At 43.4% G+C, this 25,911-nt stretch overlaps 2 protein-coding genes across 2 annotated transcripts in view; both read left to right on the forward strand.

Moving 5' to 3' along the window:
• LOC130202996 (ankyrin repeat domain-containing protein 6-like) lies at nt 1-23,306 on the forward strand. Its single transcript, XM_056428895.1, has 18 exons — nt 1-126; nt 11,823-12,111; nt 13,807-13,905; nt 14,042-14,140; nt 14,577-14,675; nt 14,777-14,875; nt 15,073-15,171; nt 15,478-15,576; nt 15,690-15,767; nt 16,120-16,218; nt 16,515-16,598; nt 16,675-16,807; nt 16,969-17,495; nt 20,487-20,556; nt 21,254-21,327; nt 21,404-21,517; nt 21,592-21,796; nt 21,968-23,306. The coding sequence occupies exons 2-18, from the start codon at nt 11,986-11,988 to the stop codon at nt 22,552-22,554; spliced, it is 2,691 nt and encodes an 896-aa protein (XP_056284870.1). The 5' UTR covers nt 1-126; nt 11,823-11,985; the 3' UTR covers nt 22,555-23,306.
• gjb7 (gap junction protein beta 7) overlaps nt 20,475-25,911 on the forward strand; it is an 11,561-nt gene continuing 6,124 nt past the window's right edge. The window contains 1 exon segment of the mRNA XM_056428989.1: nt 20,475-20,556. The gene's annotated coding sequence lies outside the window, so the exon portion shown is untranslated.

Here is a 25,911-nt window from a genome sequence, read left to right on the forward strand (position 1 = left end):
CGGCCGTGTGTTGTCCCGCTGTGTGGTTCCCTCTCACTCAACGTGCAGTTCGCGAGGCTGTCGGGACTAGCTCAACACCGCCTCCGTCCGAGTCGACGACGCTCGTGCGACACTTTCTTCTCCAAAGTAAGTCCCTTTTTTAAAACATGTTTGTATTAAGAGCGGTTTTAACGTGAATGCTGTTCGTTTTTGTCGTGGTTTCCTCTTATCAAGGTGTACACGTCGTGTTTTGTGTGCTGCGTACGTCCTCTGGACGTGACGCTCCGCTGAGGTTAACGAGCCTCGAGCCAAATCACTGCCCGCGTTCAAATAACTGTTAATGTTCCAACGGTTACGGCTCGCGACATTACGCTCGCCTTCGTCATAAATGTAGACCCTGAAGGGTCCCTTCTCCAGCTATGCGAGGCGATACTGGGGCAACTTGGTAACTTCTCTGGCGAGTTAAGTTGTATAGTGACTTTATTTGACTTTATTTGACTTTATTTATTTAAACATATTGGGGTACGTCCCTAGAAATCCCTTTAATCCCCTCGAGGGTTTTGTCGTTTAGCGTTAAACGGTGGCGGGTCGAGAGGAATACTCCTGTGGTAAGGAGACCTTCAAGGGGTCTTAGAAATATCAGGATTTTATATCAAATATTTACTTTTGGCCTATCAATACATAAGGATATTTTAGCTACCTAACAATACGTTATGTGGCGCAGAAGTAGAGCGTTGAATATAAATACAAAAAGGTGGCAATATAAATCAATAATTGGTTTTATTTCCAATTTGGCCATATGTCTTTTTTCATTGTGTGTGTGTGTGTGTGTGTGTGTGTGTGTGTGTGTGTGTGTGTGTGTGTAGGCAATTCCCTTGGATTGACAGCATACAAATATATATTTCTTAACATTTTTAAGTTAAAATCCCTCAAGAAAGCTTCTGTATTCAGCTACGTGTCTGTGCTGTTCACTGTTGAATGGCCTCTCTAAGATATGCCCCCAGTGTGCTCATTATAATAAGATAAATATTGCATACTATTCCTACAAAATGCATCTCTTTAGTCTGATCTCAGATGGAGAATACATTAAGAAATTACAAATGAATCAGGCCACTGGCTGCATAACAGCATGTGCAATATCTGATGCAAATTAGGCTACAGCGCCTGTAGAAATAAAAAAAATACCCCACAAATGTGAAATAAAAAAAGCTTAAGTGAAATCTTCTCTGCAGCTTAAGGCTTAACCTAAATATTTAATTCTTTAAGGGTTCAAATTGAGGCTTTTTAACAGTTCAATATATGGTCTTATTAGGCAAAGGCTGTGCAGTAATGTGTTCTCATGATATTACCTCTGCACAATGCATCAGTTCATCCCCCGAAGGAAGGGAGACGTGGTCCTCGTGAGCTCGTAGTGATTTAAAGGCACGTTTATTTAAATGGGCTTTGTTTATGTGTCTAGAGACTGACTGAGTGAGATGAAGCAAAGCTTGTGTTTTCACTTTTTTAAGGCAGGAAGAGCCTGCAAGCAAAGTGCATTTAGCATAGTGCCATGATCATCATGATAATATCGTGCCCGCTGCAAGGAGTACCTCTTAAGTTCAGTTACTTTGTTGTCCAATACTTCTTTTTGTCCTGAACCGAACAAAACGGTGTCAAAAAGCAACAGAAACAGCACTGTGAAAAGCTATTGAATACATGCGAGATTAAGTTACACCAATGATTCATCCCGTTTCCCTGATTCCTCGTCATTCTACCTTTCTATGTGGTAAAAGCCTTTTCTTTTTTGTATTCAACAGTGTTTTTTTTGTGACTGATGGATTTATTCGCCTTTTTTTATTGCACCTCAGTGAACATCAGCAATCAAATCCACTGTGGAACTGCTCAAAATACACAACGATGTACAAAATAAGCACTCGACTGTACACACGCAGGTGTACATACGCATGATGAAACACGAATACAAAAATATATCTCCTTAAACCTTTAAGTCTTTTAAGCCGTGAAAAAACATCTTGGAGAAAATTGCCACAACCGGATTTCCCTGCAAACATAGTTCCCAATATAAACAATATTCTTGAGAATAAGTCGGTAAAATAATAATAATGTAAACAAATAGGGACATAAATAGTAATAATGGCAGTTAAATCTACGGTCTTTATCATTTCAAAATGTCTGATTTTGGCCTGGCAACTATTTTACCAATCTGAATTTATTTTATAAAATATATATATTTTTAAACTCCTGACAATGTAAATGGGAGGCACGTCGTCACGCTGTGAATGCACCCTTGCCTGACCGTCTGCTCCCCTCCCCGGGGGGCTGATTAGCGCGGCTCGGTGCCGACGAGGTCAGAGGTCACAGGTGTACAACGGGCACATAACGAGCCTTAATTGCCCACAGGGGGGGGGGGGATAACATGCTCCAGAAACTCGACACTGTACGAGAGGCCATGATTAGATTTGTCCGTCAGATGGTGAGATGGAGCCGAATGAGAGCACGCTTCCGTTCCTGTAGGGATATTAATGCTGTCTTTCGACCGGATGATGTCACTTTGGAATCAGATTTACACCTTTTTTAGAATTTATAAATCCAATTTAGGTGGCAGTGTGATTATTGATCCTGGGATTATCTTGCAGTGAGGCAATGGACGTGCGTTGGAGAGAGGAGCTCTCTGGTAAAAAGGAAAGGAGCTGGAGTCTGTTGTTCTGTTGCATTGCTGGGGGCTCTAAATCCCACGCAACCCTTTTTATTCAGCCGTCATGAAGCTTTCCCAGGAAATATTGATGTACGGTCGCAAGTAAAAAGAGGCGGTGCAGCGGGAGACAGCGTGTACCTTTGTGTGTTTTGTTGGACGTCCGACAGCTGACACTCGGCTGTCTGCAGCTGGAGAGGAGGCGCCACGGGCAGCTTCACCTCCTCCTCATTTGTGCGCGTTTGCACAACGCGTTCTCATCCCGTCGCATACTGACGCTCGATTAGGACCCTCGGCGTCACTTTCTAACACACTGGGAACGGCACGCATGGTTAACATTGTGAAGTCAAACAGAAGCACTTTAGGCATCAAGAGCAGTTGGCTGGTATTTTTGTATATATATATATATTTGTTTATTAATATATACATTTGTTTATTTATATATATATATATTTTTATACTGATATTTATATATAGTATGTTTTCTTTTTATATTTTATTTATTTATATATATTACATTTTTAAATAAAAAAATAATTTAGATATTTATTTATACATATATATATTTTCGTGTATATATATTTATATTGTTTTATATATATATCTCTTTTTTACATATGTATATTATCTCTCTCTATATATATTTTTTTTCTTTATATATATATATATATATTTCTTTTTCTTTAGATATATATTTCCTTATTGATATATATATATATATATTTCCTTTATATTTTACGGAATAAGGACCCCAAAAAAGAATTTAGATGAATATAAATGGAGTCGTTGATAATATTACCAATATTATCGTTGTTCATTGTTCTATTCCGTAGACATGGATGGCATGATTGCCAAAACAAAGTGGGAGGGGCCGTGTGAGGCTGTCCCCTTAACGACCACATGTGGTTGTTGTGGTAATGAGTTTGGTGACCTCCATTGTAATGTGCCGCTAAAAGGGGAGGAGCTTCTCTCCTGAGGAGCACAGGGGGGGGGGGGGGCTTCTTCTGCTCGCTGCTCCGGGACAATGAAGCCGGGCCCCGGAGACCAGACCGGCCGAGGCTCTTCAAACCCTGGATGTGTTCAGGAGCTGCTCTTCTCCTTTTGCTGAGCAGCTGCATCCCTTCATCCGGAACACACACACACGCAGAATTATTATTTTTTTTCTATCAAAGATGAAGGTATAAAATGAGATATAATCTCAGATTTTTACATTCATTTTTAAATCACATTTTTTACCACATGCTTTTTCTTCATACCGTTGCCATTTTTACTTTATACTCTAACCGGATAAAGAATTTAAATCATCGTAACATCTGGATTTTGAGTGATAAGAGAAACGAGCTGAGCAAACTTTCAGGACGTCCCAAACGGCGTCGGAGAAACACAGAAAATAGTTTTTACCAGAATAAATGGCGAGATTTGTGATAATCAAACAGAATCTGACTGTAATGACGGCAATGGTGACAAACTCCCATGATGCAACGCTCGTTGTTTTGATCGAGTAACAGAATTAAAGTCAGAATCTTTTTCATTGAATTGTGAGAAACAATAGTTCCATTTCAATATAACTGAATTATGCATTCTGTTGGTCTGCGAAGAATTCAGAGCTCACTTCTGAAACTGTCTCGATAAGATGTTCTCCTTGTGTACAAACTAAATCCTAAACATCGCCTAAACATCGCCTAAACATCGCCGTCCTGCAGACGCCACACACACGGTTCCCGTGGGAAGTTTCCGCGTTACAAGGCCGACTTCAGGCATTTGCACGTCCTTTGGGAGCGTGTGAAGAGAGAGAGGAACTAGGAAACTTATTTTTGACCAAATCTGCGAGTTTATATGTATTTCTGTTGCATTCAAGAAGTGTTGATGTTTTATTGGTTTGTTGTGGGGTAGAAATTAATCTCCAAGTATAAAACATTACACAACACTAGACGTGTGTAAAGGTGGTTTATTTCTGATTCTATTGTTGGACATTGGTGCTTTTTAAATATTTCTATGGAATATTTCAATATATCTTTTCTCTACTTATGTACACAACAGTCCTCGCTTTTCTCCCCTTGTATCCACCAAGCTGTATTACCCTTGTCCCTCGCTGTTATTTTAATTTCTGTGTAATAACTTTAATAAAGCTGTAAAAACAATAGTCAAATCCCTACTATGGTCACACATAATATGCTTTTTCAAAGTAAAGTAAATGTCCTGCCGTACAGCAAGGTTGTACTGAAGGGAACGCTTTGTTGTTATTTTTAGTCTTAATGTTTACGTTGACCTCTGAACTATTTATTAAGATGGCCCTCACATCTGGAACAGCTGTCGCATGAAACGACACTGACAGGTTTATCTCCAACAGTGACCTCAGGATGAGCAAACAGCGTGTCACGAACAGATCATATATATATTATATATATATTATATATATATAATATACATATATATATATATATATGAGGCAAAGCCCCGTCCCTTTCGTACAAAAATAACTAAAGCTGTATGTTAGTTAGCGGCGAGCGACGTCCCGTTTGAATTGTGCTACTGCGTTCTGATTTGTGGATTATCGGTCCATCGATGTCCTTTTCCTACGCAGAAATAAAGCGTAGACAAGATTCTTTGAATATGGATTACGTTGTGAGATTTCACTCATTTGGGATTCTGGCTAATTAGCGAGCTTGTTGGTTTTGGAGCACTTGTTTGGGATTAGCTGGGGGGTCAAAGTATTGTTTTAATCTGGTTCTGGCTCATATTTAGTGTTTGTGTATAAGCAACAACTTGGATACCTTAACCCTACAGTGTATATAATAGATTATGATGGCGTCCCGCTATGCAGGAGGCCTGGTTCCAGGTGAATTCAGTCCATTGGAATAACAAAACAATGACGTTCACAACATTTCATAAACCTAACTGTGTTTTTTGTTGTTTGTTGTTTCCTTTTTGAAGAAGGAAGTTTATTTTGAAAAGATGTAATAATGCGGCGAGCGGAAATGGACTCGTTTTTCTGGCTTTTGTAGAAAAAACACCAAAAACAAGGAATACTGGTTCTTTTGGATATTCCTCCTGGCTTGTTGCTCCCAGTGGACCTGCAGACGCCGTCGTCATTCTAAAACACAAAGGTAACAGATTCAGTTTCTATGTTTGATTCTGTGTCGAGCTTCATCTCCTGGATGTGACTTATTGTGGAGTCGTGTAGTTGTGGTGTGTGATGAGATATATTCAGGATGTTATTGAACACATCTTTAAGCATTAACTGCTTCAAAGCTGCTTGAAGTGAGATGAGTGTTTTATTAGATTAGTGAAAAACATGATGCAACATAAGAGTTGAGACTAGAGACATAAACTCATGTGTACTATGTTTACTGAGGGGATACATCAAGAGAAGTAGAGTCACTATATAGACTTCTATACAACCAGAGGAGCCCCCTGGTGGTCAGGAGAGAGAATGCAGCGTGAACACATGAAGCATAGACTTCTATACAACTAGAGGAGTCGCCCCCTGGTGGTCAGGAGAGAGAATGCAGCTTTAAAACATGAAGCATAGACTTCTATACAGCCAGATGAGTCGCCCCCTGGTGGTCAGGAGAGAGAATGCAGCTTTAACACACTCGAGCGTTGGCTTCCCTCTTCAGAAGCTCCGCCTCCACAGAACTCGACATCTCCCGTGTTGCAGGTCTCTTGTCAAAGTGGGCGGAGCAGCAGACGGACCCCTCACTCCCTCTTCAGATTATCATCTGTAGTCCGTAATCTAAAACCTGCTATCAGGAGCCGAAGCTGTGGAGGGAGTAACTAATGCAAAGCAGAAGGAAAGAATGCAACGCTGCTTATCCGTTCCTTCTCTCGGGGTCAGTGAAGGGGTCGCGCCGCTCCCGACGTCTTAACGGATACACGGGCGACCTCTCGCCGTGACCGAGGTGACACTCGCAAAACAACTTCTATTATTCTTTTTGAGCATGAAAGCAATGAGAAGACACGTTAAAGTGTAAACAAACAAAACACCAGCGGTGTGAGACCTACTGCAGATACATCCAGAACCAAGTGTTCACATCTCCGAAGCTTACACACTTTATTTCAGACGTCTAACCAAAACATTGACTTTGAGATGATGGAACTGCTGCAGAAATGCTGACTCGTGTGTTTTAGGACTCATCAAGCAGGTTGGTTGATTTATTAAATATGTCATAAAGAAATCAAAAGCCCGGTGCTGCACACAACTCGGCCCTAAAGCTGTTCTTTCCTAGTCTAGGTTGTTTTATCGATCTCCTGGTTCTGTAGCACTCTGATCTTCTTTCTTAATGAAAATATAACGTTATTATTAATAAAGTATCCTCAATACAACTTTGAGTAGCGCGAACACTTTGAGGAACGACTGCTGTCCCTTCCGGTGCCTTCACTTGCAGTTATATATAATACGGTGGTTTAGATCACCCGGTAACAGCTTGAGTACGATGACATCATCACCATTTAAAATGAGTTGCTAGGTAGATCAGACGTCTCCTTTCCCTTCGAGCGGCTCTCAGTCGCTGGTCAAAGCTCCACGTGTTCTGCAGAGTGAACTCTCACTTCAGAATGCTCCCAGCCTGCGTGACGCGGTCAGAGAGGCGGAGCGGGCGGGGCGGGCGTGTCGCCGTGGTTACCGAGCGGCGCCTCCCACCACAGCTGTTCCTCCGAATGAAGAGAATCACACAAGATGCAACGTGTCGGGAGAGTCGTCTCTGCGATGTGTTCAGGCTCACGCTTCTTTGGGGCGAAGATTCATTATGATGCGCGATGCGTTCAAACGTAATCGTACAAATTAAGTTTTCTTGTCAGAAACTTGGAATAAATCCATTTAAAAACGTGTTTAACCTCCGAACATCAGATCAAAGTTTCTTTCCGTATTGAATCCTCTGATTTCGCAGTCTTGCGACATCGCGAGTGTCCGGTCTTTAGTGGCGGCCGTTGGATCGGTGGCGAGATAAAAACATCGACCTTTAGACTTTGGATGAGCCGGTGGAGGCGGAGTCACATTCTTGGGATGTTTAAACACAATAACGCCCCTCGGCTCCTCACATGGATGTTCGCTGTGTCCCGGTGATTATAACTTTAGCTTTGGGACTGAAACTCAGTTTTATAAACTGACTTCTGGTTTTCCTGGCGTCTCAAAGGTCATAAGATCATGTTGTGTTTGGGATTAAAGGTCCACTGCTCAGCGCTGAGGGCCGCTTGTGTCCCAGAGGTCAGACTCTCCAGGCTGCTGACCTCAGACTCTCCAGACTTCTCCAGGTGAGGAACAGACGTGAAGCCGTGATCCTTCCTCCATGTTTGTTCCTGGCTTCAGAGTTTATGTCTTAAAATGGTGTTTTTATATTCCTTTTTGGTCCATTCTGACTCATCTCTTGACCTGATGCTTTTAAACTTGTATCTCTCTCCTATCTGACTGCTGGTGAGACGCCACAGGAGACTCACACACACACACCTACACACACACACACACACACACACACACACACAGGAGACTCACCCTCTGGACCTCAGGAATCACCCACAGGACACAGAGAGTTTGGATCACAGTTCAATTCACGTAGATTTATTTGTAACCAACAGTTTCACAAATAAACCTGGTCTGGGTATTAAAGACAACGACCTCCTCCACATCCGTCTTTCCCAAGCCCCGAACAAACACATTGACATATTATTTATACATCAGCCTCAATGCCGGTGCCGCCTCCGTCCACTCCCTCGTTACATATGAGTTCTCGTCCCTCAGTGTGACCTCAGTGTGACCTCAGTGTGACCTCAGAGTGACCTCAGTGTGACCTCAGTGTGACCTCAGTGTGACCTCAGAGTGACCTCAGTGTGACCTCAGAGTGACCTCAGTGTGACCTCAGAGTGACCTCAGTGTGACCTCAGTGTGACCTCAGTGTGACCTCAGTGTGACCTCAGTGTGACCTCAGTGTGACCTCAGTGTGACCTCAGTGTGACCTCAGAGTGACCTCAGTGTGACCTCAGAGTGACCTCAGTGTGACCTCAGAGTGACCTCAGTGTGACCTCAGTGTGGCCTCAGTGTGACCTCAGAGTGACCTCAGTGTGACCTCAGTGTGACCTCAGTGTGACCTCAGTGTGACCTCAGTGTGACCTCTGTCCCAGTCCAAGCCGGTTACTTTAAGGAATGTGAGGTTTCTTGCTGACGTCTCCCCCTCGTCTCTCTTATCGTTGTTGTGTCTGAGCCTCCTGGTCCTCTCTCAGTCTCCTCTCTACCGGTTCAGACTGGAGCAGCACAAGGCCGCTGGGTCTGTCTCTGCCTGGCGCTGTTGACCCTCGTCTGAGGGAGAGCGCTGTGTGTGTGTGTGTGTGTGTGTGCGCCCTCTCAATCATCTTTGTAGATGTCATTTAAGCCTAATATAACACAATGTAAGTTTAATACACCCTATGTATATATGTTGTGGAAACACATGATTTGAAACATTTTTCCCACCACAATATAGAAGTAGAGTTTCATCTAGAAGGCGTATTTAAAGTTCCAGAAAACATGTGAAAGCAAAATCTCAGACTTGACCCTCACAGGAACAACGTGTTGACCTCTGAAGCCGATGTGTTTATTCGTATATGTTTATATGTGTTTACTCGTATGTGTTTATATGTGTTTACTCGTATGTGTTTATATGTGTTTACTCGTATGTGTTTACTCTTGGTCAAAGACTTTTTATTTGGGGAAAAGAATTGGCAAGAATTGCGTATTTTCTTTCAGTCGTATTAAAGTACTGAAGGGTCCATTTCAGGTCTAGTTAAACACTGAATGAGATGTTGTGATGTCATCCCTCTTCCCCTCCCCCGACACGTATCACGAAACAACCTCTCCTCCACCTCCCCTCCTCTTCTTTCTTCTTTTACCCCAAGCAGTAAACAACCCTGACAGAAGGCGTCTGTTTGGGTTTCCTCCTCCAGGTCGATCAGTATCCTCCGGGGTCTCCTCCTCCTCCTCCTCCTCCCCCCCCCCCCCCCGCGGCGTGTGAAAAGAGACGGCTCTGCATTTATTGTCCTGAGCGCCCGACAAAAAAAGCGTTTGCACAAAAGCCCCCGTTGCCTAGCTGCGGGCGCCGGGCTGCTTTGTGCGCCGGGTCGAGATCTTCTGGAGAATCTACTGGAATGCAGAACCCCCCCCCCCCCCCCCCCCGCGGAGCCATTCACACGCTGCTCCAGTGAAGCGACCCCCCGGCTCAGAGGCTCTTCTGGCGTTCCCTCGTTGTGTCGCCCGCTTTTCAGACCAGGACCTCGTCTTTCCTGTCGGGACGTTTTATTCAAATTTTCTTTTGTGTGATTGGTTGTTTTTGTGGAATGTTGGTGCGCATGTTGTGTCCCCGACATGGAGGCTGGCTCCGGCCCGACTCCTTTTCAACCCCGCACTATTATACGCCTGTTCAGCGTCAGAAATACCCGAGGGCAAAGAAATATAATGTTGCCCCTGACAACACACGCCCCATAACGCCTCTAATAATGATGATAAACATTATAATTTAATAGCTCTTTGTTCTTGGTTGTGTGTCCTGTCTGTATTTCACGTACTGTAGACAACAACAAAAGATAAATCTAATTTTGAATTATATTTATTTTTTATTAATGGTTGTTGGGAGAGTGACCTCTCCCCCTCACGGCGTGACCTCTCCCCCGGTGGTGCGACCCGGTATCGCGCGGTCACGGCTCGGTGGGATGGAGGTCTCACGCCGTCTGAAGCCACCGTCATGAGAGGGACTGTCATCACAGATTAGGCTCCGGGGATCAGATGGGCCTCTTCCTCCTCTTCCTCCTCCTCACAGTACAATCACCGTCTCTCGCATCTTGTGCCGGCTCTCCGGTTTCCAGCTCGTATGTTTTGGCCTCGTGGAAGAAAAAAACAAACTAGTGACGATGTCGTCGTCCTCCTCTCTTCCTCCTCCTCCCTCTCCTCCTCTCTTTCTCTCCTCGTCTCTTCCTCTCCTCCTCCTCCCTCTCTTCCTCCTCCTCTTCCTCTCCTCTCTTTCTCTCCTCCTCTCTTCCTCCTCCTCCTCTCTTCCTCTCCTCTCTTTCTCTCCTCTCTCCCTCCTCCTCCCTCTCCTCCTCTCTTTCTCTCTTCCTCCTCCTCCCTCTCCTCTCTTTCTCTCCTCTCTTCCTCCTCCTCTTCCTCTCCTCCTCGTGGCGCCGTTCGTCTCGTTTGACGTGATCAATCCGTCGTCAATGGAAGAAGAACACAATGTTTTGCTGTTAGCCAGCAGCTGAATATGAATCTATTAAAGTGTTAAATCTTCTGATTGTTTTGACCTCTTATCTCTCAGGTTGTTGCTGCAGTTTCTGGGTTTAAACTATTTGTCGGCACCGATTCTTACCTTTTTTCTTTAGAGATAATTAATAAAAAGTTTTTAAAAATCTCAAATACTTTTTGACTTTCTGCACGAGTCTCGTTGTTCCTGAGAACTTCTGCTCTGGAACCTTCTCCCACTTCTTTTCTTCTTGTCGTATTCATCCTCTGTTTCCGCTAAGTGGTTGTAAAGTTTCACAAGGCTGTGATTATCCTGGAGGTCACGAGGTCAACGGAGCGACCGCCCGGCTCTCCGTCCTCACACCGAGTTATGCAACGCCCAGCATGTTGAGTTGAGATGCATTCAGGTACCGTAGGTTCATTGAGGGCAGATAACGCATTCAAACGGCAAGTTTCTTTGGTTCCTTCATTCCGCGAGTGTTGATACGATTCGAGTCATTTAAATAAAATAAGCACAACAATAATTTCTAGAGTATTTCTATTGTCGGGGTTAAATTATGGAACAACGCTGACGTGATGTCAGGATGTGTAACTTCAGAAAGAACGCGAAAATATGTATTTTATTTTCCTGATCTTAGATTTAATAGAATTAAATGATTTAATAGATTCAAATGTCAACGCTACGCTTCTGCCTCTTCACTCATAATGTGTCCTAGAGTATCTCTGAGGCTGCACCAACTACTACTAATACTACTACATGTACTACCACACATACTACTACACATACTACGACACGTACTACTACACATACTACGACACATACTACTACTAGTACTCATAGTCCAGTGCAGCAGCGTTCTGGGGTAACCCTCGTGTGCTGGACCACCTGGTCAGAAGGAAGTCGGCCCTCTTCCTGTTTTCACTCGTGTGTTTCCTGTCCTCCTCCAGCAGCAGAGAGGATGAAGAGGAGGCCACCTGGCCGGGGGTGCAGTTGTTAATCAAGAGGAAGAAGCTCTGGCAGCCTCCCCAGCTCCGCCTGCAGCCGCCGCTCGCCATGAGTTAGCCGGATCCCACGGAGCCCCGCGTCCCACGGCGCCGCCCGCCCCGACCCATGAGCCAGCGGGACGCGGCTGAGGTCCTCGCTCTCTCCGAGCGCCTCCTCGTGGCGGCGCACAAGGGCCACGCCGACAACGTGGTGCAGCTCATCAACAAGGGCGCCAAAGTAGCCGTCACCAAGGTAACGCCACCCGCCGATTCGTGAACTTCTCGTTGGGCCGAGGCCAGATTCTGTCGTCGGGAACCGACTTCCTGTCCAGCTGTGAACTCAACGGACGAAAACCTGATCAAACAAAAGAGCTTCAGGTGCTTCCTCTGCCCTCGAGCCTCGGACAGGCGGGGATGAAGATATATATATATATATATTATATAATATTTATATATATATATAATATAAATATATATATGTTATATATAATATATTTATATATGTATATTATAATATATATATATATAACCGGTCCGCTCCACACGGTTCTCTCTTCCCGTCGGCGGCCTGATTTTAGAGAGTCCGGCGTCTTCCGGGTGTCGTCTTACTGCCTTTGTGTCTCCGGGTTGTTCCGGCTCACCGGCGAGCTCCAGTGAACACGACAGATACACCCTGTGTGTGTGTGTGTGTGTGCGTGTTTAACATTTATGTGATGATTTTGTCTTGGCCAGATGTATTTTGGGTATTTTGGCTGTGTGCCGCCACGAAAACTTAATCCTGGATAAAGGGGGCCGAGTTTCAGAGAACATTCCTCTGCTCGGGAAACGGAGAAATAGTGTTCAGGAGCGATGAAGGGATGGAGGAGGAACAGCGGAGGGAAAGAGGGAGTGAGGAGAAAAGAAAAAGGATAGACCCTTGATTAATCTATTCATGGTTTTTAAATGGCCGTAAATAGTGGAAATATATATATATATATATTTCTTAGAGGTTAAAATATATTTGTCTGACATTCGGTTTACAAAACAGAGAAAAATAGAAAATCCTTCTATTGGAGCTATATTTTATATATATAATTTAATATATATTTTTTAATATATTAGAAAATATATATGTAATATATACATATATTTTGTAATTCATAATATATATGGCTATATAAAAATAAATATATACATATATTTAAAAAATATATATTTATAATTTAATATATATGTAATTTAATATATATATTAGAAATATATATATATATTTTTTTTTTGATCGGCCTGTTCACTAACAGTTTCAGAGAATCTAAGGTGACCAGCTGTTACCGGCATGTTCTGTCTGGTTTTAATCATCAATACAAAAGATGAACGTTGAAACTAAATCTGGTTCTTTAAAAAGACTGGCTGGAAATACAAGTGAGAGAGAGAGAGAGAGATTTATTCAGCACAAGATCAGCCAAACTTACAGAAAAGTAAACAAGTAAACAGAGTCTAACTAAGCGTGTGGGTCACGTGACCCTCAGAGCCGCCATGGCCGCCTCAGGCCTTCACTGAGCGCCGTGGCTCCTCTCCAAGTGGAACTGGAGCCGAGCCGCGCCCACAGAGACGCTGTGGGAACACGGGATGTAATTAAAGGGCCGGCGTAGCGGAGATCACCTGGATCACCTGGATCACGTGTTGCACGGCGACTTCCTGCTCCGTCATTCTTCTGCAGGCGGTTTGTTGTGTTGCATGTGAGAGCGTCTAATCCTAATCCCCCAGAGCTGTGTTTATGTAATTATCCTACGTGTGTGTGTGAGGAGGAAGTTCCTCTTGTTGTGTCACACCTCGTGGCTCTAAGTCTGTGTGTTGCATGTGTGTGTATATATGCACGTGTGTGTTTATATAATACGTGTGTGTGTTTGTGATGGGATCGTCCTCCGCCTCCATCTGTAATGTTGTGTGTGTGTGTGTGTGTCCTCAGTATGGCCGGAGCCCTCTTCACCTGGCCTCCTACAAAGGTCACATCGAGGTCGTGCGTATCCTCCTCAAAGCCGGCTGCGACCTCGACATCCAAGACGACGTGAGTACAGTTCCCACGCTCTCCGCTCTCGCTCGCCCCCGATTGGTCGATAGCGGCGCGTTGTTTAGCGCCGGTCTGATGACCTCCAGTGGACTGGAGGAGGAGCCTGAGGCCTCACTGGTGTTTCTATTGGCAGGGCGAGCAGACGGCGTTGCAGCGAGCCGCCGTGGTGGGAAACGGCGACATCATCAGCGCCCTCATCCAGGAAGGGTGTGCACTGGACAGACCGGACAAGGTACACACACACACACACACACACACACACACACACACACTCTGACTGAATTTAGGCGTCTGGTGATGGTGAAGCCAGCGGCCTGTAATCAGCTCGGCTTCTCTTCCCTTTATAAAAAGTAGAGAGGAAACTAAAAGTCTCCGCGCTGAAATAAAGTGCATTAATGAGTTTAGAATTTATTAAAAGCCTCCATCTAACTGCATTAAGTATTTAAACATGTGTAATATATATATATATACACACACATTCATCTCACCATTTATATATGAGAGTTTAACGGCTTCGGTTCCCCGTCTGACGGAAAGTTAAAGCAGTAAAAATATTCAAAATATATAAATACAAATCATTTATTGGGCTGTTTGTGTTTTATTAATATTAATAATACTCTGACTGCAGATGATGACCTCACAACTTTAAAACTCTTTGTCTCCGTCAGGACGGCAACGCGGCGCTCCACGAGGTCTCCTGGCACGGCTTCAGCCAATCGGTGAAGGCGCTGGTGAAGGCCGGCGCCAACGCGCACGCCAAGAACAAGGTCGGCTTTCCACCGTTTCTTCCCGATGACGTGATCGCGCGGCGACAATTGAATTCTACGTCGCCGCGGCGTGAATAAAAACGCCGCCCGTCTGTTTCCAGGCAGGAAACACGGCGCTGCACCTGGCCTGTCAGAACGCTCACGCTCAGAGCTGCAAGGTGCTGCTGCTCGGCGGCGCCCGGCCCGACAGCAAGAACCACGTGAGTCCCCCCCTGAACCCACTCCTCTCATTGGCTGACGGTGATGCCACGCCGTCGTTAGCTTGCTGCTCAGTGTTGTGTCGTCACACGGCCTCGTAGATTACTAACATTTAGTGTTTTTTCCATTCTCGCTGTGACACATCTTCCAAATCGATTCATGACTCTTTTATATTTGATGTGGTTCTTGTCGTTCCCAGGCGGGGGACTCGTGTCTGCACGTGGCGGCGCGCTACAACCACGTGGCCGTGATCCGCCTCCTGCTGGGAGCCTTCTGCTCCGTGTCAGAGAAAAACGTGGTGAGGACCTCCTGACCGAGTTCTCCTGGATGGACGGGACCGACGTTTAGAGCCACGCGTGTTTTAAGCTCGTACATTAATGATGTGACTCTACTCTGATGAATCCGGTGTTAACGGTGACAATTCTGACGATTATTTATCGTCATTTCGTGGTTGAAAATGGCTCAAAATGGCATCTATTTAAAATCGTCCCTAATTCTCTCCTCCGAAAACTCTTTGCTGTATTTGTTTTGACTCTCTTGTCCTCTTGAGTGACAGTAAGCTGAGTCTCCTGTGGTGTGTGTGTGTGTGTGTGTGTGTGTGTAGGCTGGGGACACGCCGCTGCACGTGGCTGCTGCTCTGAATCACAAGAAGTCGGCCCGTCTGCTGCTGGAGGCCGGAGCCGAGAGCAACGTCTGCAACAACGTGAGTTCAGCCTCTTTCCACATCGACGAGGCTCAGGGAGTTTGTATTTAATACAGTGTGTGTGTGTGTGTGTGTGTGTGTGTGTGTGTGTGTGTGTGTGTGTGTGTGTGTAGGCAGGTCAGACGGCTCTAGACCAGGCCAGAGAAAACAACAACCCAGACGTGGCTCTTCTATTGACCAAAGCTCCCCAGGTAACTCCAGCACAGACAGCTGTAAACAAGATATATTATATTTATAGTAATATCTAATAATATAAATATATATATTTTATAATATAAATATCTATTTAAATAATATTTATTATATATATTTTGTATTATAAATATTTATATTATAAATATGTATATTTATATAGATTCATAATATACTTATATATTTATAATATAAATATAGAATATTCATAATATACATATGATATATATATTTTATAAATATATAGTAATAATATAAATATAATATATTTATATATATATATAGAATATAGCCTCTTTTTTTAGCTGAGCAGACATGATAGTCTACATCATGACTCCTTTTGTTGTGCAGAGTTTTGTGCGTGGCAGGACTGCGAGGAAGAGGAGGGACAAGCTGAAGGCCGAGGGCAGAGCTCAGTCTGTGCCCCGAGACGAGATGCTGCCCCGCAAGGTGAGAACAGAGCGGCGCTCATGAGGCGCCGATGACGTCACCAGCTGCACGCCATGATTAGAGGGGAACTTGAAGAGAAACAAGTATCCAGAAATATTAAATCACTGATTTAGAAGAGGGGTAAACAGTAATCTCCATGCCAGTTTCCTGAGAACCGGGTCGGTACCCAACGATTAGCTCGTCTCGTTTCTTCTGATAACAATGTTTACCGTCTCAGACGGACGACCTGAGCCAACAGGACAAAATACACGTTTACGGTAAACTCTCGTATAAATATACAATTCTTTGTCCTGCAGGACAGCGCCGCGGACGACACGCAGAGCAGCGACCACGCCGCCTGCCCACACGGCGAGACGGCGGACAGGAACGACAAGCAGAAAGTAGGTCCTCCTCCTCCTCCGGTAGAAGAGCGCTGGCCCTTTAAGACGCAGTAATCACTCCGTTTTGGCGTTCCAGCCGTCTTTGTCCGCGCCGCGGCGAAACGCGCCGAGAGCGGCGGCTCCCGAGCCCGGGCGCCACGACGGCGACGCCCCCCCGGAGCCCGGCTCGGCCAACCACTACTTTGTGGTTAATGTGGAGAACTCTCCAGGTAACGGACAAAAGCATCAGATTCACACTTTCCCACGGTCCTTGAACGCAGCTTAAACTTGGTGGAATATCTATATTATATATATATATAATATATTATATATATATTATATTTATATATACATATATACACTACTAAAAGCTCCCATTGCATCTTTTCAGACGGCGATAAGACTCACAATGATGATGTCACCGCTCCTGCGGCCGCCAGGATCCCCCCGTCGTCTGTCCAGGTGGTTCGGCCCAAGGAGCGTCCCGGGATCTGCGCTGACGCCCAGAGGGAGAACCAGGACCTGCCGGACTTGGACGACGGCGGCGCGAGAGGGGGCGGGAACCAGAGAGCCGGCAGCCTGTCTCCGGCCGCAGAGCGCCGCCACAGCAGCAGAACCGAAGCCGCCGCCGCCGGGCCCAGGGACCGGGAGCGGGGGCGGGACCGAGGGGGGCGCCACAAGAAGCAGAGCAGGACCAAGTCCAGGGGGCCCGCGGGGGTCAGGACTCTGGAGGTCTTTGAGGACCGGCCCGGCGGACCCTCTTTTGCTCAGGAGCGGGACAACGCCCAAGAGGTGACGCAGTACTTCTTCGAGGCGGTGTCGGCGCAGATGGAGCGCTGGTACCAGAGGAAGGTGGAGGAGGCCCGATGGCAGGCCGACCAGAAGGCCGAGGCCGACCGCGCCGCGCTGCTGGAGCGGGTCTCGTACCTGGAGGACGAGCTGCGCATGCTCAGGACTAGCAGACAGCACGACTGCTGACACACACACACACACACACACACACACACACACACTTAGATTTAAAGCGGTCGACATCTTGATCCAACATCGTTCTGGAGGCCGCACCCTAAATGACTTTGTGCCACGATGAGAAGAAACGTGTAAACCGATTTAATTTGATTATTTATGACTAAACTGACTATTTAAAACCTGAATGTTCATTTTTTCAGTAACAATGACTGATTTATTTTTTATTGATGCTGCCCATAGAATATACACACACACTTCGACATTGTTTAAATAGTATTTTAGAAGTTTATAACAAATTCATTAATATGAAAAATAACTGTTTTAAGTTGGCATTTAAGATCTTTTTTGTTTTAATCCTTGACAACATTTCTTTAAATCCCTGACTTTATTTTGACTTATTTAAAAAGGGAACTCATAAACTAGAGGATTTCTATGACTATTTAAAAAAAGAAAAGAAGCAAAAATACCATAAAGCCCGATTGCAGTTCCTTTAATGAGAGGATTTGCTGCTTTAAAGAAATATAAAAATGTTCTGAGTCTTTACAGACAAAAAGATGAAAGAAGTTGGAGCCAAACAAGCGCACCCTGAACCCTGAACCGACTGGTGTCCCTGAACGTCTCGTGGTCTCCAGTCCCTGACGGGGAGACAGAAGAGATGACGTTGTGTTGATGTCTGATCACATGTTGGTTAGTTTTACATTTGAATGCTGAACTCTGTATGATGACAACACATTTTGTATAAAAAAAGAAGATTGAATCTGTTTTAGTTCCTTGGATATGAACAGAAACTAATTTCATAAACAGTCTGTTACTAAACATCTCAAAGCTGCTTCAGATCATTGATATTCAATCTTTCAGACAAGGTTTTATTTATTTTAGCTAGAATGGTCTAAACTAGTTATAATACTCTTAACTGGCAATTTTAAATCAGTGCCACCTAGTGGACACTCAAGGTTACAACAGTATTTATTATATTCCTAATGTGCAGTCTTTCTTCTACAAGTAAAACAAATACAGTTGCCTTGTTTTATGAATCAGCTTCTACATGGACAGCAGAGTAAAACCTTGTATTTCCTACAGTCCATGAAGGCAGCATGAGAACAGCAGTGGGTCACCAGTCATCTGCTGCCCTCTAGTGGGGAAACTCTAGTACAACACATTAAAAACTACATTTACAGTGAAACTTCCAAAAGCAACAGATTCTCTCCAAGAACACGTTCACCTGCCACAATTAAGAGTTATTTAGAAAATAAAGTTTCATTGAAACTACCAATTATGTATTCAATTGCACATGTACAATTTAACGAATTGTCAATATAAAAATTACTAAATACATTTAAACTAACTTGCAAAGGGGGCGAAACCAGAAATTAAAACATTGGGTAGTTACTGCCTTCAGTTTTTAGATGCATTTCATCTTTAAAAAAAACCCTCAAATGGGTGTTTGGCTTGTAAAATTACACATGAAAAAATAATGTATGACATTATGTCCTTGTCCTCATGTTGTGGCAGAGAATTAAAAAATAACAAATATATATTAAATAAATAAATATTTTAATTTAATATAAAATAAATATATATATAGATTAAATATATATATTAAATAAATAAATATAATTAAAATATATATTAAATATAAATATTAATACATATTTCAAATATATATATATTTTATATATATATTAAATAAATATATATATAATTAAAATATATATTAAATATAAATATTCATACATATTTCAAATATATATATTTTTTTATATATATAAAAATTGAATAAATATATATATATATATATTTTAAAAAATGTAAATGTCATGTGCTTGCCTCTGAATGAACATATAGTTTCCCGTAGAGAACTAGAGGGTCGCCTCCCTGCGTCTGTGGGGCGTAAGGCTCTGACTGTAGCAGCAGTGTGGAGTATCTGACCTTCTTGGAGTGGGCGCCTGCCGACGCCATCGTTGTGGTCCGAAGCTCATCGATGGACGACAACACGGACTGGATCCATGAATTCAGTCCGCATGGAGCAGAGCAGCAGCTCACACGGTGCTGTCCATCAGGATGACGTCGTCCTCACCGATGTCTCTGGGCAGACGGAGGCAGTGGAGCTACAAGACCGCACATTAAAAGTTATTAATAAATGACAAATCTTGAATTTTAATATCTTTATCATCATTGTTTTTATTGTATTATCGTGGGGTATGTTATCACATTTGTACTTCTGTACAAACATACTTGTGATTTTATTAAAATAAAAACATTCATTATTATTGTACGGCCATGTTTCAACCACAAGAAATGATCAAGTTTAATTAAAACAATGTTAAGAGTAGATTTAGTGTTTAGGAGAAAACGACGCCTCCCAGTGGTTGAAATAGAGTACTGCAACGAGTCTCCTAATTGACCAATTCTAGCTTTGCGACAAATAAAGACGATATGAACCCTCGTAACAAAACGACCTGCAGGGTTTAAGACTTTAGAGTTTAGGGGCAAACTGACATTTAAGAGACGGCCACCTGAGGTGACATGTGATCATCAGCAGAGACATGCGATCGGACTCATCAAGATTAGATGAGTCAGTCCAGGTGGAAGAATAAACACACACACACACAGTGTGTGTTCTCCTCCCCCACACCAAGCCGGCAGCAGGGTGTATTTGCATTGGACAGCTCCATGGTGAAGGTTGTTGTCTCTGCAAACACACACACACACACACACACACACTTCTCTCCTTACCTGCGACAGGGGGTTTCAAAGAAGCGAGGCTTCCTGGTCCTTGTTTCTTGTAATTCACAATCAACTTTTTTTGCTGACTGAAAACAAAACAAAAAGTTTGTGAGAAAGACCGACAGAGAGAGAGAGAGAGAGAGAGAGAGATGCAGCAGGTATCATATGACCGCTGTGTGTTTGGGTAAGGTGTGGCTCACCTGTCCCATGCAGGTGTGCAGACAAGCCGAGGACACGCAGACAAGACGACCGGCTGTTACACCAGAGGAGAAATCCACCGACGGTAAGTTCACCTCTTTCAGAGTCATCGTTTTATTTTACCTTTTAGTTTAATAGTTGTTATAACATGATAATTAAATTCTAAAACATGGCGTATGCAGTTTTGGGCCCTTAAAATGCAGAATTGTCATTTCAGTAATAAGACGGGGAATTATCTACACAAACAATGTTAAAATGTCGGCTGCTTCAAAGTCATTGATATAAATATAGTTTCTGAAACACTCCAACCTGTCAAAGATGACAAGAATAATGCATTTATAATGTTGTGTAATTGTTAGTAATAATAGTTTATATTCATCTGGCTATATCACTAAATCTGTCTGCTGCTGTTGTTGTTTTGACAGGAGTTTGAGGAACTTGTTTCTCTCTACCTGGAGACATGTTGCCATTTTAATTTAATATTTTTATTCATAACAGGAGAAAACTAGAGGCAAAATGTCTGATGTTCAGTAAACGCCCAGTATGCAGAATGCGGTCCTCCTAAATATTATAAAGGGCGTACATCACTGAAATATATATATACAAATATATTTTTTAATATTATATAGAATATTTAAAATATATATATATATATATATATTTATATATAATATATATTTATTTGTGTAACTTATATATATACACATATATATTTTATATATAATATTTTCTTCCTAAATTATAAATATTTAAAAAAAGAATATATATTATATATATTTCAGTGACGGAGATCCACACGGTGCAAAACCTGATGAACGGCAAGCTGGGCCAGCTGGACCGCCGGAACCAACACCAGGTAACGAGCTAACGACACCGCTAACGCGCCAACGGCCCTAGCTGCGCTCACGACTCGTGGTTCTTCCCCCCGTCAGATCCGAGCCCTGGACAAGATGGCGGTGGAGCGCGTGTCGGCCGAGAGGTCCGAGTGTCTGCAGAGGACGGAGCGGCGAGTCCAGCAGGAGCGGCTGGAGGCGGAGAGGAGACAGGTAACGCGCCGACGGCCAATCACGAGCGCCGCGGCCGACGAGGTCGACGCCAACCGTGTGAACTTGTTCGTCAGGCGGTTCTGGCCGGCGAGCTGAAGAGCTGGTGTCTGTCCAAGCTGCACAACACGGACCTCCGGTTCACCGGCGCCACGCCGCGGCGTTCCTCCTCCGCGGCCGAGAGCGACGGCTCCCGGAGCCCGGAGCGCCACGACGGCGACGCCCCCCCGGAGCCCGGCTCGGCCAACCACTACTTTGTGGTTAATGTGGAGAACTCTCCAGGTAACGGACAAAAGCATCAGATTCACACTTTCCCACGGTCCTTGAACGCAGCTTAAACTTGGTGGAATATCTATATTATATATATATATATAATATATATTATATTTATATATATATTATATTTATATATACATATATACACTACTAAAAGCTCCCATTGCATCTTTTCAGACGGCGATAAGACTCACAATGATGATGTCACCGCTCCTGCGGCCGCCAGGATCCCCCCGTCGTCTGTCCAGGTGGTTCGGCCCAAGGAGCGTCCCGGGATCTGCGCTGACGCCCAGAGGGAGAACCAGGACCTGCCGGACTTGGACGACGGCGGCGCGAGAGGGGGCGGGAACCAGAGAGCCGGCAGCCTGTCTCCGGCCGTAGAGCGCCGCCGCGGCAGCAGAACCGAAGCCGCCGCCGCCGGGCCCAGGGACCGGGAGCGGGGGCGGGACCGAGGGGGGCGCCACAAGAAGCAGAGCAGGACCAAGTCCAGGGGGCCCGCGGGGGTCAGGACTCTGGAGGTCTTTGAGGACCGGCCCGACGGACCCTCTTTTGCTCAGGAGCGGGACAACGCCCAGGAGGTGACGCAGTACTTCTTCGAGGCGGTGTCGGCGCAGATGGAGCGCTGGTACCAGAGGAAGGTGGAGGAGGCCCGATGGCAGGCCGACCAGAAGGCCGAGGCCGACCGCGCCGCGCTGCTGGAGCGGGTCTCGTACCTGGAGGACGAGCTGCGCATGCTCAGGACTAGCAGACAGCACGACTGCTGACACACACACACACACACACACACACACACACACACACTTAGATTTAAAGCGGTCGACATCTTGATCCAACATCGTTCTGGAGGCCGCACCCTAAATGACTTTGTGCCACGATGAGAAGAAACGTGTAAACCGATTTAATTTGATTATTTATGACTAAACTGACTATTTAAAACCTGAATGTTCATTTTTTCAGTAACAATGACTGATTTATTTTTTATTGATGCTGCCCATAGAATATACACACACACTTCGACATTGTTTAAATAGTATTTTAGAAGTTTATAACAAATTCATTAATATGAAAAATAACTGTTTTAAGTTGGCATTTAAGATCTTTTTTGTTTTAATCCTTGACAACATTTCTTTAAATCCCTGACTTTATTTTGACTTATTTAAAAAGGGAACTCATAAACTAGAGGATTTCTATGACTATTTAAAAAAAGAAAAGAAGCAAAAATACCATAAAGCCCGATTGCAGTTCCTTTAATGAGAGGATTTGCTGCTTTAAAGAAATATATAAAAATGTTCTGAGTCTTTACAGACAAAAAGATGAAAGAAGTTGGAGCCAAACAAGCGCACCCTGAACCCTGAACCGACTGGTGTCCCTGAACGTCTCGTGGTCTCCAGTCCCTGACGGGGAGACAGAAGAGATGACGTTGTGTTGATGTCTGATCACATGTTGGTTAGGTTTACATTTGAATGCTGAACTCTGTATGATGACAACACATTTTGTATAAAAAAAGAAGATTGAATCTGTTTTAGTTCCTTGGATATGAACAGAAACTAATTTCATAAACAGTCTGTTACTAAACATCTCAAAGCTGCTTCAGATCATTGATATTCAATCTTTCAGACAAGGTTTTATTTATTTTAGCTAGAATGGTCTAAACTAGTTATAATACTCTTAACTGGCAATTTTAAATCAGTGCCACCTAGTGGACACTCAAGGTTACAACAGTATTTATTATATTCTTAATGTGCAGTCTTTCTTCTACAAGTAAAACAAATACAGTTGCCTTGTTTTATGAATCAGCTTCTACATGGACAGCAGAGGAACTTGTTTCTCTCTACCTGGAGACATGTTGCCATTTTAATTTAATATTTTTATTCATAACAGGAGAAAACTAGAGGCAAAATGTCTGATGTTCAGTAAACGCCCAGTATGCAGAATGCGGTCCTCCTAAATATTATAAAGGGCGTACATCACTGAAATATATATATACAAATATATATTTTAATATTATATAGAATATTTAAAATATATATATATATATATATAATTTACAAAAATATATATTATATATATATTTGTGTAACTTATATATATACACATATATATTTTATATAATATTTTCTTCATAAATTATAAATATTTAAAAAAAGAATATATATTATATATATTTCAGTGATGTACCCCCTTTATAATATGTTTAAAAAAAGATGTAATACACAACACTGTGACATCAGTCTGAATATAGAATATATAAAATTCAGTTCATGAACGTACTTATATTTTATTGAATATTTATAAAATAACTTTTTTAAATGCTAATTACATTTTTTTGGTGGTAAATCTCACATAGCCCCATTTGATAACCACTACTCTACGCAGCTTGCGCTCCTCGTACGCAGTTACATCCGGGACACACAATCGTGGGCTAACTAGCGTTAACACCGGCCTTCAGACTAGGGGGTTTGATTCGTTCAATTGCTTATGAAATAATTAAAATAACAAACAAAAAATATTGTATTCACATAAAAAAAATCTACATTAATTATGTGTTATCAACAGCAGTATGATAAAGGATAAAATAGTTCAACATTTCGTTTAAAAGAAGTTCATGGACGAACGGGGAAATTGTGAAGCTAGTTAGCTAACTAACGCTACTTAAAACCTTAAAACTTACGCTTTTCCACGCCATTAAAAAGCACGAGCTACATAACTGTTACATTACTAATGTTGCGCACGATAATAATCAAGAAAAATAAGTAAAATCATCGTTTAAACTCACTTTTCTGTGACCACGCTCTGTTCAGTCCGCTCGACTAACGGCGAGTCACTGCGCCGGGAATCACTGGTAGTTGTTCGGTGAATAGAATCCCTCCGCCGGTGGAAATAGTCCCTTCTTGTTTACCACAAAATACCTATATTTCTTATTGGGATTATTCATCAATGGCTTCGAATTTAAGCACATGACTTATGTGCAGTGTTTAACCAGTCGATTATGATTTAAAAAAAGATAATTTCCCTAAATCTTCAACAAAAAACCCATTCAATCTACACTAATAAATCTCAAAAGGTCAACAATGAATTACAATAATTTTTTTAACAGTTGAGTTAAAAATCTAAAACTTATCAGTACTATTTGAGTTAAAGAGAAGTCGTAACTAAATAGGGCTGGGATGTTTTATATATATGTAGACATAATATGCATATAATGCATCTACCGTAAGAATACATTACGATTACGTAATGGCGCGGCTGTGTCCAGTCGCCGTCGCGGCAGCTCCGCGGAGATTGTGCGCTCTTTTAGTTTTTGTGTTTATTTTTAATATTTTCTTTGCCACAAACACATCGGCACTAACAACATACGACCGCAGCACACTTTTGGACATAAACTTTTGCGCAAAACAAGGGTTTTTGTCCACTTTTTCCATCGATCCAGCGTGGCCGGCAGAGATCGTACGAGCGAACCACAACAACAGCAGTGGAGCCGCTACTACGGGGAGACGACGAAAACATCGAGGGAAACGGAGCGGAATTCGGAACAGACTGAGAGTTCAAGCCCACCGTCCACCTCTGCCCAGCATCCTTCTTGCTAACGTCCAGTCTCTGGAAAATAAGATGGATGATTTTAGGGCAAGGATCAGATTCCAACGGGACATGAGGGACTGTAACATCTTTTGTCTGACGGAAACTTGGCTGACCCCGCTGGTGCCGGATCGAGTCATATGCCCAACCGAGTCCTTCTCTGTTTTCCGTGCAGACAGAACGGAAGAGTCTGGTAAATCTAAGGGTGGAGGGGTTTGCTTCATGACAAACAACATGTGGTGTGATCCCAAGAACATTAAGACTCTTTCTCGTTCCTGCTCGCCGAACCTGGAACATCTGACGATCTCATGCCGTCCATTCTACCTTCGCCGGTAGTTCAGCTCGGTCATCACCACAGCCGCTACATTCCACCACAAGCGGACACCGACGTAGCACTATCGGACCTACATGATGTGTTATGTCGGCATCAGAACAAGTATCCCGACGCGGCTGTGGTGGTGGCTGGGGACTTTAACAAGGCAAACCTAAAAAAAGTCATGCCGAACTTTCACCAGCACATTACGTGTGCTACCAGAGGGAAAGAA

Source organism: Pseudoliparis swirei, chromosome 12 (assembly GCF_029220125.1).
Source record: "Pseudoliparis swirei isolate HS2019 ecotype Mariana Trench chromosome 12, NWPU_hadal_v1, whole genome shotgun sequence".
In the NCBI taxonomy this organism is placed as follows: Eukaryota; Metazoa; Chordata; class Actinopteri; order Perciformes; family Liparidae; genus Pseudoliparis; species Pseudoliparis swirei.

Bases quoted from the DNA above. Each gene is read 5' to 3' on its own strand.
- LOC130202996 (XM_056428895.1), top strand. From the start codon at position 11,986: ATGAGCCAGCGGGACGCGGCTGAGGTCCTCGCTCTCTCCGAGCGCCTC. The intron at 14,141-14,576 runs GTACACACACAC...TGTCTCCGTCAG, and splicing joins CACTGGACAGACCGGACAAG to GACGGCAACGCGGCGCTCCA. The intron at 16,599-16,674 runs GTAGGTCCTCCT...TTGGCGTTCCAG, and splicing joins ACAGGAACGACAAGCAGAAA to CCGTCTTTGTCCGCGCCGCG.